The sequence below is a fragment of the Macrosteles quadrilineatus genome, unplaced genomic scaffold, assembly GCF_028750875.1.
Source record: "Macrosteles quadrilineatus isolate MER2022 unplaced genomic scaffold, UCM_ALF_1.0 Scaffold_8__2_contigs__length_117827958, whole genome shotgun sequence".
NCBI lineage: Eukaryota > Metazoa > Arthropoda > Insecta > Hemiptera > Cicadellidae > Macrosteles > Macrosteles quadrilineatus.
In genome coordinates this window covers 101,728,013-101,740,366 of record NW_026542601.1, presented here as the reverse complement: position 1 = coordinate 101,740,366, position 12,354 = coordinate 101,728,013, and the positions used below count along the sequence as shown (strand labels likewise).

At 32.0% G+C, this 12,354-nt stretch overlaps 1 protein-coding gene across 1 annotated transcript; it reads right to left on the bottom strand.

Moving 5' to 3' along the window:
* Positions 1 to 2,527: 2,527 nt before the first annotated feature.
* Positions 2,528 to 3,331, bottom strand: LOC129000617 (palmitoyl-protein thioesterase 1-like). The gene has a single exon (XM_054427579.1). It carries the CDS (start codon positions 3,329 to 3,331, stop codon positions 2,528 to 2,530), a length of 804 nt encoding a protein of 267 aa, XP_054283554.1.
* Positions 3,332 to 12,354: the final 9,023 nt, after the last annotated feature.

The following is a 12,354-nucleotide window of genomic DNA, read 5'->3' as shown; positions in this document are numbered from 1 at the left end:
TTAAAGAAATACACGTAAATTGAATTGTCGGTATTGTATACTTAATTCCTAGTATCACTGTTAGTAGCATTGTAATAGTACCTAGTGTTTTGGTAGTGTATCTACTAGCCTGTAGTTGTATTGTAAACTCTTGTAGTTGTAAATGAGAGAATTCAACAGGGAATACCTATATGCATGTGATAGTTCAACACGTTTGTTTCAATGCTATAAATCCAAACATTAATCCTACCCGAAACGTATTCATCTGCACTTTAAAACATCTATGTATATATAATACGCTAAGCCGATTATTGTAAACATAACTCCTCCCTCATTTTTGGACCAATTTTGATGATTAAAGTGTCAAAAGAATGGCCCTGATCTGTAGTTTTGCAAAGTGTTTTTATTTTTTTTTAAATCTTAATTAGTTCGGGCTGGATCTTCCATTAAAGTTGGATTTCCTCCCATAAGATTAACATGGGGGAATCTAAATATTTAATTGGAAACTTTGTCTCCACTAAATTAAGAGAACGACTGGACGTAGAAACTTAGTAGAGGTGTCCAAAGAAATGTCTTGGTCTGTAGATGAGTTATCAAAAGAAAAACGAAGTAATTTCCCTTAGGGCTCTGCCTCAGAAGCCTTTAAAAGATACCTCCACAGATTTGTTTAAATTTTGGTTATGGTGGTGGTAATACTTTTTAATTAAACAGCCGTTCATTTTTAAATAGTATTTTAAACAGCACACATTTATTGAGAGTTACTGAATTGTCCAAAGGAAGTATTTGCAATGTTATTTTCTTGAACTCTTAGAGAGCCTTTGAATGTTATTAGGCTAACGAAAAAGCGTTGTGCATGTTTACTAGCGCTACTCAGCAACAAACATAATTTAATTTATCTCTAAAAAACATATTCTTAAAGTGCACTGAGCAGCAGTCAAAAAAATACTATGCAACTTTCTCATATAGTTACAAAATACTCAAACTCGCATTGTGACATTAATTTATGAGTCGGCTTATATATATATCCAACAGTTATTCATCTGCAGAAGAAGTTCAGTGTGCTCTTATCGTGTCTAATAACATCCAAATACAAAAACCTTGCCTAAAATGGTACCTATCTTGACACATTATTTGCAGTGGCCTATATTACGGACCGTGGCCCACTGGGCTGGTAACATAATTGAAAGTAACACGATATTTTGGCTGGAAGAGTATATACTATTTAAGTAGCTACTGTCATGACAGAAAGGTCATATTTCTTTTAAACTAGATCACATTATCCTTTGTAAGTTGATTAACAATGCATGTAAACGTCAATATTTACGTAACAGCCAATTTACAGTATGGTATTCTCTTTGGAAATGCCATATTGCTATTTGATTTGCATTATTTGTTGCCAATGAAGCCACATGACTATATAAACGAGGAGGCCCCCCACCGTCGATTTCGACGGGTTTCACCTAGTGATAAATATAACGCCTCAGTTTTGCTAAAATAAAAAATATTAAGTTTTCAAGGGGCCGGGAGGGATCCAATTTAATGCTTTGCAGATAAAATAATTGTTTAATCATAATATTTATTGCTGTATAAATTAAATATTTGTACTGAAATATATTTTTATCAGAGCAAATCTAATACAAGCAACATCGTAAAAGTGCTCCCTAATAAGACGGTTTGCCATCTCAACTGATCATAAGCGTGCATCATCTTCAACTTAATTTTAATCATAGCTTTTTCATAATATTAATGAAATATTTTTCAGTTTTGTATTTTGGGGTTTGGTACTGTTGACAGATTGATTAAAATTCCTGAAGCGATTTAATATAACAGTATAAAACCATCGAACCTTTGATTGCTAAACTATTCACATTTCAAGCTACTTATGAAATAAATCTTTTAAAGATAATAATTTTAAAATCGCCCTCTATAGATGGTGGTTTTGGAACAACAATGTTTAGAAAATATCTGTTTAAATGTATAAATGCATGCATGAAAGACTTCAGGCCGCTTCAATAATAATTCCAATCAAGAGAAGTGTATACAGATGACCAAGCGCACCATAACACAAACGTTTTACCTTCAATAAGTTACAGGTGCCATTAAACATTACAGATTGTTAACTTGATTCAAGCATATTTTATATTAACAAATTGACAATAACTTTTGAGAATGATAAACTAAAGTAAAGAAAATTTCCCTGTATAAAGGTGTTAGCTGGTTTATACACTTTTGTTATTTCTCTTGTAAGGCACAACAAATCGTGCAACACAAAGAAATATATTTCAAAAACAATAATAAATTATTTTGATGGGGAAGCTTTTGAAAAGAAAAGAAAATACAATGGATGACTCCAAACTGGACTAAAATTAGTTGTAATAATTTTAATAAGGCACGGTACTTACAGGTTAACGTGTTTAAATGATTAATCGGTTTATTCCATATAAAGCCTTTATTATGAAACGACAAACACATAACTTTCCAAATATGCATTCACTTAAAAAAAGCACATTATAATATGTTCATATACTTGCTTGTCAGTGATAGCATTTCAACTGTGGGGGTTCCCCTCCCCTTCTTTCTTCCAGTATGTCGGAGCCAACCATTTTTTCACTATTTTTTGTTTAAACCACCTACTCGTAAACTCAAGATGCCTACCAGCTCTTTCAAGTAAGTGAAGTCTTCCTTTTTCATCCAACTCTTTCAGCCCTATCCAGTCCTCTTTGTAAAGTTGCGATTCTGTCATTTGTGTTATCTCCTCATCTTGCCCATTAGTGTAAAATCCAAACCAAGAAGAGTCTAGTGGAACCACTTTTTCATCACGTGTAAACTTGACAAGCACCAAGTTTTTAAGCCGCAGTAGATGCGTCCTGTACTCCTCCTTCTTTTTCTTCTTCTCGTTGTTAATGTCTGCGATAAACGTGTTCTTCTTGGCGTAAGTCTTATAGTCAATCGGGTCGTGCCAGTTTTGCGCAACTACAATGTTGCTCCGAATGATAACCCAGTATGAGATGTGTTTTGCAAGGTATAACGCCTTATCATGATACTTGATTTGCCCTACATCATAGTATCCTTGGTGTTGTGATCCTAAGGTTATTAGGTTAAACATAGGAGGGTGAGGACATCTTTGTGCTACTGCTCTCAAAAACTGCCCTCCTTGCGAGATCCCCAAGCCGTGGTAGCCATTTTCTAATTTCTTGTCTTCAAGGATCATCTTGCAAGCTAGCTTTACTTGTTTGTTCACATCCATAAACAGCGAATTAAACTTGTCCCCAAAAGCAGTCACACCGATCATCAAAGAATGGATGTGGGCCTTTGGTATTACATCTCTTATATCTTTAATAATTCCTGCCATGTTTTCTTTTGATCCAGCGGTATCCATAATACCATGCCACAAAACAATAGGTGTAGGATTGGTGTAAGTCTCGTATTCTTCTTTGTCACACTTAACCATAACAACACACGTCAACATCACACACAAAACAACACGAAACATCGCGAGATGCTTTGTGAAACGTTCCACTGTTAAAGTGAGCCAGCAACATTTTTGCGCAAGTGTTTTTTAATTCGTATAATTATGCTCTGTTGATAATTAATCATCATGTTGGTAATAAGTAGATATTTACCTGTTGGCTTCATAACAGCATTTTTTTTAAATTATTAAACATTGCATATTTAAGCGAAGTAGTTACATTCGATATGCGTTTTCATAGTTTTGGATAGTAGTTCTGGAACGATTGTAAAACCTAAATTAGTCCTGCATATACAACTCAACAATAACAACAAAGATTTTAGATTTTCATTAAAATTATCATTGCTGATACTTGATGATGTAACAAATGTAGTGGCTTTGTTTTTGTAACTCCATTTTACTTTTAAAAGAAAATGTTAATTTATGATACATTATAAAAAGTTGTCCTATAGTTTCTTTGATTTTTATCCTACACTTTAATATAAATATCAGACGGACCAGTGACTAAGTGACATTTACTTCCGTCAAGTTAGCCGTTCTCCTTTTTATAACAATAATTACCATTCTAATGTTTTCCTTGCTTTTGATTAAAAGTTAATTTCTGGTTCAATAAATTTATTGCACCTCAAAAACTATACTATTGCATGTGCCACCCATATTGGTGATGAATCAGCTATTCTAAGGGTAAATATCCTCCGGAGACCTGTTTGCAAGTTTCTTTGGCTGCCTTATATTTTTATAAGCTAGGTATAGATGAAAATGCAAAATTGAGCGATTCTTCATTTACAAACACATAACGTGTACAAAAAAGAATAATCAAATGTCAATTTTTGCACTTAATATAAATAGTTTGTGAATTTTCTGTTTAAATTCCCTAAACTTAACAAATCAATCTTTCCTTCGTCTGTAATAGATAGTAAAATAACTATAATTTTTACTTATATTTCTTGCACAGTTAAGTGGCTCTATTAGTTAAACAGGACCACTGCACTAGAGCTTTATGCAGCTTGGTTTTTACCCACATATATCTTTGTTGTAACAAAACACACGGGTAAAAGCAAATGTATATGTTAACACTCAGGGAAATTGTCAAAATACAGCGCTGACAAAAGGAGCGTATCGCCAAGTTATGATTTACTGGCAAAACAGCATTACTGCTAAATAGAGAATTGATCCTTTTGGTCCTTTGCCAAATTGATTCAGTTAAAGTGTAATACTCCATTTTGAAAGGGTAAAAATATATTTAAGGACTTTTGTACTTTATTAACAAAGCTTTCAACGAGAACCTTTATCAATTGGATAATGTTAATTGTTCTTACCTCAAATCTGTGAGTATAACATATCCATGAAAGTAAGGGGTCAGCCATGTTAGAATAGTAAACCGTCCTGGTAAAATTTAGTAACAAACCTTAACGCCACTGACATCTCACTACCTTATGTTAAAGCCACACGATTTTATCCATACACTTAATTGACAAACTTATACATAATAAATATATGTAACACAGTCTACAGAGCCTTTAAGAGAAAAGATAAAAAATAAATTAGGCAAAAAGGAAAATAGAAATAACGGAACTAGCTATTCGAATTTATAAAATCTTGTTCATTAAGCAAAGACTTGTGTAGTTCGTTCACTCTATCTGCTTCTGTTCAGTTAACTTGGTCTTCAGCAAAGACTTGTGTGATTCGTTCACTCTATCCGCTTCTGTTCAGTTAACTTGGTGTTTCAGCAAAGACTTGTGTAATTCGTTAACTCTATCTGCTTCTGTTCAGTTAACTTGGTCTTTCAGCAAAGACTTGTGTAATTCGTTCACTCTATCTGCTTCTGTCCAGTTAACTTGGTCCTTCAGCAAAGGCTTGTGTAATTCGTTCACTCTATCTGCTTCTGTTCAGTTAACTTGGTCTTTCAGCAAAGACTTGTGAATTCGTTCACTCTATCTGCTTCTGTTCAGTTAACATGGTCCTTCAGCAAAGAATTGTGTAATTCGTTCACTCTCTCTGCTTCTGTTCAGTTAACTTGGTCCTTCAGCAAAGACTTGTGTAATTCGTTCACTCTATCTGCTTCTGTTCAGTTAACTTGGTCCTTCAGCAAAGACTTGTGTGATTCGTTCACTCTATCCGCTTCTGTTCAGTTAACTTGGTGTTTCAGCAAAGACTTGTGTAATTCGTTCACTCTATCTGCTTCTGTTCATTTAACTTGGTCCTTAAGCAAAGGCTTGTGTAATTCGTTCACTCTATCTGCTTCTGTTGAGTTAACTTGGTCTTTCAGCAGAGCCTTGATTTCAGCAGAGATATTCGTTCACCATATCTGCTTATATTTAGCTAACTGGATGACTGGGTATTTAAGCAGGGACTTGTGTAATTTGTTCTTTCTATCTGCTTCTCTTCAGTTACCTTGGTCTTTCAACAATGACTTGTTTAATTCGTTTTCTGTGTTTGTTTCTGTTCAGTTAAATTGTTTTTTTTTTTAGCAAAAGTATTGTTTAGTTCGTTCACTTTATAAACTAATGAGCTTGGCAGTGTCACGTCTTGATACACTTTAATTAATCCAATTTATCCTAATTTCCCCAATAACCATAATTGAAAGAAGCCTACTTGATATTCTTGATAAACTATTGTTTACTTCCCTATTTCCTGTATCGGTTTTATGTTCATACTCAACAATTGCAGTTCGTTACAGTAAAGTTGACAATAGGAAACAACCAATGAACAAACGTCGAACAGAGAACGGAAACAGTATTGGTTCACGTAAATCAACAATATATTCACTCTGTTTGTACAGAACAACCAGTGTTTACATGACACATAAATTGCTCATATTGGTTATTTATTCTTTGCATTACTAAATAAATACTATACTTGATTTTCATACAGTAAATATTGCAAATTTAAAATCTCATTTACTTTCTATGAGGGTTTTTAATAAATCTTCAAATTTCTCAGATGTTCAGTGTAAGCCTACAGACAGGAAATAATACCTTTGCTAAAGGATAAATCTATTATTTAAACTACTCTAAATAGACTACAAAAATTTATTAGTTTACCAGTGTATGGTATTTTATAGTTTGCATTAGTCAAAATTATATTGATCCATAGAAGTTAAAAAGAAAGAGTCATGTGTATACAGCGTATATGAAATATTTGAAAAAAAAAATAAATTACCGGTATACACAATAATTAAAGAATTCCGTTAAAATAAAAATGATGTAATTGTTATTTTTTGTACATGCCTTGTATAGTAGGCCTAATGTTTTCTAATGCTATATTTTAATATCGAATTGAACATTCACTAGGAGAAACGAACAGCACAGTTTTATAGCTTTGTTCACAAAATTATGCTATACCAACCACATTCATTATAGAATAGAGTATCAACTATTCGTAAACAATAACACTAATCAAACTAAGTGCCCTCCTAAAGGGAAGTTATGCACACTACATGCTATTGCAATGAATCATTCGTAAGTGGGTTGTGGTGAGTGAGTTATCGTATTTTCTTCCTCTTTGTGAAATATGTACAGCATGTATTTTGTAAGAAATATTTATTACATATACTGAAATATTTCAAAAATGTTTTTAATAATGCTCGTTTTATTCAAAATATAAAAAAACACAAAGAAAGGTGCAACCTCGATTTGGCATTACGTTTGGTTAATCATGGTTGGTTAAATCAAGAAGTTTTACAGATAAATACAATAGTTTTATTTTCAAATTATTGAACAAACAATCTACAGTAAGAGTACAAAATGAAAGGTGTGGGGAGGACATGGAAGAGGGGGGGGGGGCTATAAATATTGATTAATAATTGTAAATTACCAAAAAATAAAACACAATTAGACAAAAAGATTGATCTTGATTAAATATGTGTGGGAACTACTTAAATCGTACAAAAAAGATTTCTCTTAAGACAAAGAACCAAACAACTCGTTCATAAGCGTTTATTTTCTTTACCTTCATTGGACATTAGCATAGCATCCAACCTTTTCCCTCAGCTCGCTTAAGACTTCGCTCCAAGAGTAGTTTGCATACGCAATGTTTTCATTGTATTCTTTATTATTTCTTTTGTTTTTGAAATTTTACAGAAGATTTCCCCTTGAAATAACCCATTAGGTCTTAGTCATTTAATTAGGCTTAGATTTTTATTTTATTTTTACAACTCCATAAATTTGATTGCCAGCTGATTATGCATTGAGCCTAATCGCTGATTACGGCTAGATACATGCATAACAATAGTATATTTCGTACCTAGAGCCGAAAATTAGGTTTTGCTGGCTCGAAAGCAGTTCGTTCAAGGCTGCAAAACCCCTTCGGCCCGTGGTACAAACGCTTGTTTCGCCACTTTATACACAATTGAGAAAATATAAACAATTAAAGCACACAACAACTTTATAGTTATGTGAAGAAATATTTAGAGTAATCAGCAAAAATAATGAAAAACTGCTAGTCAGCGGCGACAATAAAACAAGTCTTGCAATGCATAATATGGATACTGGGTGAGTATTTAATACATAAATGTTTTAAGTAAATAAGCGAACAGCTAATTTTGAGGACGTACACCCATACTCGGTTCTCCAATAACGATGAAAGCTGGCATGGACGGCAATATGTTGCTTTCAGCCTCCAATCAAAGTTTGTAAAACGGCTAGAAACCTCATAGTTTGGTGAAAAAAAATACTTTCAAGCCCTAGATACAATGAATATTCCTCTATGATTGATTGTGATATACCAACATGTAACAATGTATCACTTTCAGTTTGTATTGATTTACAAGTACTACATACACGTACTTATTACTCATAATTGATTTATTACTCATGATTGTGCGTCACATTGTAAAATTGGGGGAACATTTCATATAGATTTTAATTTATATTAATTACTACATTTTTTTATGAGAGAGAAGAAGAAGAGAGAATTGTTAATGTGCTTGATTTGTTTGGTTTCACTATCCAGTCAATAGGGAATATTAGTCAATACCAGTACAAAAGTAGAAATCACAAATAATGTCTGTATTTGTACCGACAAATGCCCAAGAATGATTCTTGAAAACTCAACCAATTGACTCAGCTGTATCTGCGGATGAAAAAAAATAAAACGCCTTTTGTAATCAGATTGAACATGCAATAGAAACTACCATGAGCATTTTAGAAATTACATAATGTTTTAAGAAAACAAAAATAATACATTTTTATCAAGAACAAATATTTATTTAGTTGTTTTTGATAATTATCCGAATTATACATTTAGTAAAAGATTAATAACTTATATTTTTTATCATTAGACTTATTCTTTTTAAAAAATGTTAGGTAAAAACCTTTTTTGCAGAACTATTATCGATACAATGTGTATAATTTATTTCCTGTATTTCCTGAGTACAAAATTTCATTTTACCAGTAGCTTTTCCCGAAATAGTTAGGCTCAGAGAATAAAAAAGTTTAAAATAACTCTTACAAAACCACATGCAACTTAAATTTGGGTGTACTAGAAGTTCCAGGTCGGGATATTAAATTTGGTGGTTTATTAAATCTACATACTTCAGTTACAATTTTATACGGAAACAGTTTTTCAAGCGTAGTGCTGTAGTAATGAAGTTTAATGAAAATAAATAAGATTAATTAACTTTGTGGTATTCTTTAAAAAAAGAATACTAGTTATTCCTCATGTAATTTATTGTGATAAAATGTTAATTGAACTGTAAATTCATTATAAAATGTATTTGTGAAGCTGGTAAATTTTTTCTTAAGTCTCAAACTATTTTTCTTCGTTGGTTCTAGTTTTCTCTTGATGCTGAGCCCTTTGACCAACCGACCAACCAAACGAGTTCCAAACGACAAAGTTCCTGTGGGATCAAACTTTCAAGTTTATAAACATTTCTCTCCACTGAGGTATTCATAATGTTTAGATCCCTTTGAACTTGTCGAGTTAAGAACACACCCACTGTTTCCCCAGAGGTGACCTCAGTCAACTTCTAGCAAGTAGTTTTGTGGCATAGTTAGTTCAACTATATACATAGTAACTCTTAGATATAGTTTGTTTAGATTTATCAACTTTTTATTTAGTGATAACTTGACCTGAATAAACCCACTTTATGTAACATTAAGTGCAGCAAAAAGGTGATTTTACCCTTGAAATATAGTTACTACTACCACTTATCTATGAAGAGTGTTTTTGACGATTTAATGGGAGAAAGTATGGGTCAGGTGTTGATACCGTTAATATAATTTGTATTAATTATGGTCTCGATAATCAAAGAACTAATGCAGATTGAGACACGCATCTCATTCTTTTATTCATAAATGTTCATTTTTATTCTGTTATCATATTCTTCATAAGAAGTCCGTTATTATTATTAAGTAAGTCATTTTTATCCTTATGTTTAATGCTAACGACCTTATGACCTATTTTAATTTTCACGTTGGATAAACATTTATTGAATGGCTTTTACATTGCTGTTTCTAGATAATTTATAAAACTAGGTAAATCATAAAAAAAACCTAAAGAAATCTGTATTTGATGTTTTATCAACAACAATATGAAACAGAAGTTTTTTTTAGAAACGTAGAACCGACTAGGTCATTAATGTTGTCTTTTAAGCAAGGTTTATTTTTTAAGGTCACATTAGCTCCTCAAAATAAACTTACAATTAGGTTTCTACATTTTACATATACGTATTGAATTTTAGTTAAAGATTTCTCTTGTATAAACACAACTTTAACTATTAGGGTACTAGAATGTTTGCGGACCGTGATTAATTTTCTGTTTGATTATGTTTAGGAAGTAATTAAGATAGTTCGTGTTTGATTGTAATCAATTACAGAGATGTTGTCAGAGGCAGGCCAAAACACAAAGGCCAGACTGCCACGACATTTCATATTGATTGCGATTTACTTTTGACTAAAGTAGAATGCAATTTTAATACAGATATCAAATACTAATACAGTTAATGTGTTTTGAAAGAATGTAAGGGTATGACTAAAAAAATTGTCTATTTGTAAAAAGGCTATTTGTAAATTTTACAGCTTTTGGAGATTAATTAAATTATATGTTTCAAATTAAATTGTAATTTTTCATATCACTTTTTAAACCATCTATAAAATTATTTTTATTTTTAGAATCTCAGTGATTTATACGTTGAACAAATTAAACGTAGTATCTTATAATTTACAATTGTAATCTTAGGTTTAAAAATATGCAATTAAGAAAAGGCAAAATATCACAATTTGCAGCTATTTTAACCATTTTATAAAATCAGCATTTTTTTGTAATTGAAATATAGACATTAAAGGGACCCCTGGTACAGTTTTAAAATTCTGAAATGGACAAAGTTAGTTCCTTTTTTTATAACGCTGTCTCTTCTACCACAGAAAACGTACTACTCAAGTTGCATAAAAACCGGTTGAAACAATACCGTAATGAAAAAGATGTTCATGTAAAAATACGAAATGGCAGGTATCTGGTTTACGAGTGATTTTTTTCTTCATTTGAAATATAATAAATTGAAGTATATGATACCGAGTGCAAAAATAGAGAAAAGGGGAAAATAAAAAGAGCACACATTTCCACTGAAAATCTTCACAGTTTTTATTTTATTTACTAAAATACTTGTTAAGTTATTATGTATAGTATCATTTTTCTTTCCAAATATTTAAATATTATATTTATAGGTTTACTGGTACTGTAATAATCATACCATTTCTTGTATTAGTGGTGAACCTAATATTCAAGTCAGCATTATCTATAGTAATATTTTCTTACGTTCAACGATCAAAAACTTTAGTGATACAAGAAGTTTCACTTCAAAGTCTGAAACTGCTCATGCACCAGTTTTGTAAAATATCTTCGGGTTACACCTGAAATTTACTGATTTATTACAAAAGACATCAGCTACTTGGCATCAGCTGATAAAGTGATTCTTGTTAATTGGAAATTTTTGTGAAGTTCTCAAACTCCTTAAATCACCTAGTGGGGTTCGTTTAGGCAACCGGAAAATTTAAAAAAACCGTCATATATAAAGGTTTGGCACATTTTAATATACTCAATTGATTTATACAGGGTGGCTGAAAAGTAACTTGCACCCCCCCTTTTCAACCATTTGAGATATTTTAAATCTGTTTGTGGCAACCTTCTTAGCTATAAGGGGCTACAATAATTATGGTCAATTTTGAAAATTTTGCCCTTAGGGGTAGTGGGGGTAAGGGTAGCTCAAATTTTTCATATGACAAGTATAGTCGAGTTTGGTATCATTTTACAGGTCTTAACGAAACGTACAAATTGTCATAAAGAAAACCAAAATCGGCCCACTAATAACAAAATGGCGCCCTAAAACGTTTCAAATCCAAATAACCATGAGGGTGGCTGCAAATTAACTTGCACCCCGTTTTACTTTTTAACTATTTTAGATATTTAAAATCGGTTTGCGGCAACTTAATAGGATATGAAGGACTACAATAATTATGGTCAGTTTCGAAAATTTTGCCCTTCAGTGGGGGTAGGGGGAAGCTCAAAATTTTCAAATGACGATGATAGTCGAGTTTGGTATCATTTTACAGGTCTTGAAGAAACATAACAATTAATATAAAGATAATAGAAATCGGACCATTAATAACAAAATGGCAGTTCAAAATTACTTTTAATAAACATTGTCTTAATCATTTTTAGCTGTCATTTTGTTATTGTTGGTTCGATTTCTATTTTCTTCATGTTAATTGTTATATTTCGTCAAGACCTGTAAAATGATACCAAACTCGACCATACTTGCTATTAAAAAAATTTGAGCTACCCCTTACCCCCACTACCCCTAAGGGCAAAATTTTCGAAACTGACCATAATTATTGTAGCCCTTTATATCCAAACAAGTTGCCTCAAACCGATTTCAAATATCTCAAATAGTTAAAAAGTTAAACGGG

What these genes read in the sequence shown, in the direction of transcription:
- LOC129000617 (XM_054427579.1), bottom strand. Translation starts at nt 3,331, where the DNA reads ATGGCAGGAATTATTAAAGATATAAGAGATGTAATACCAAAGGCCCAC.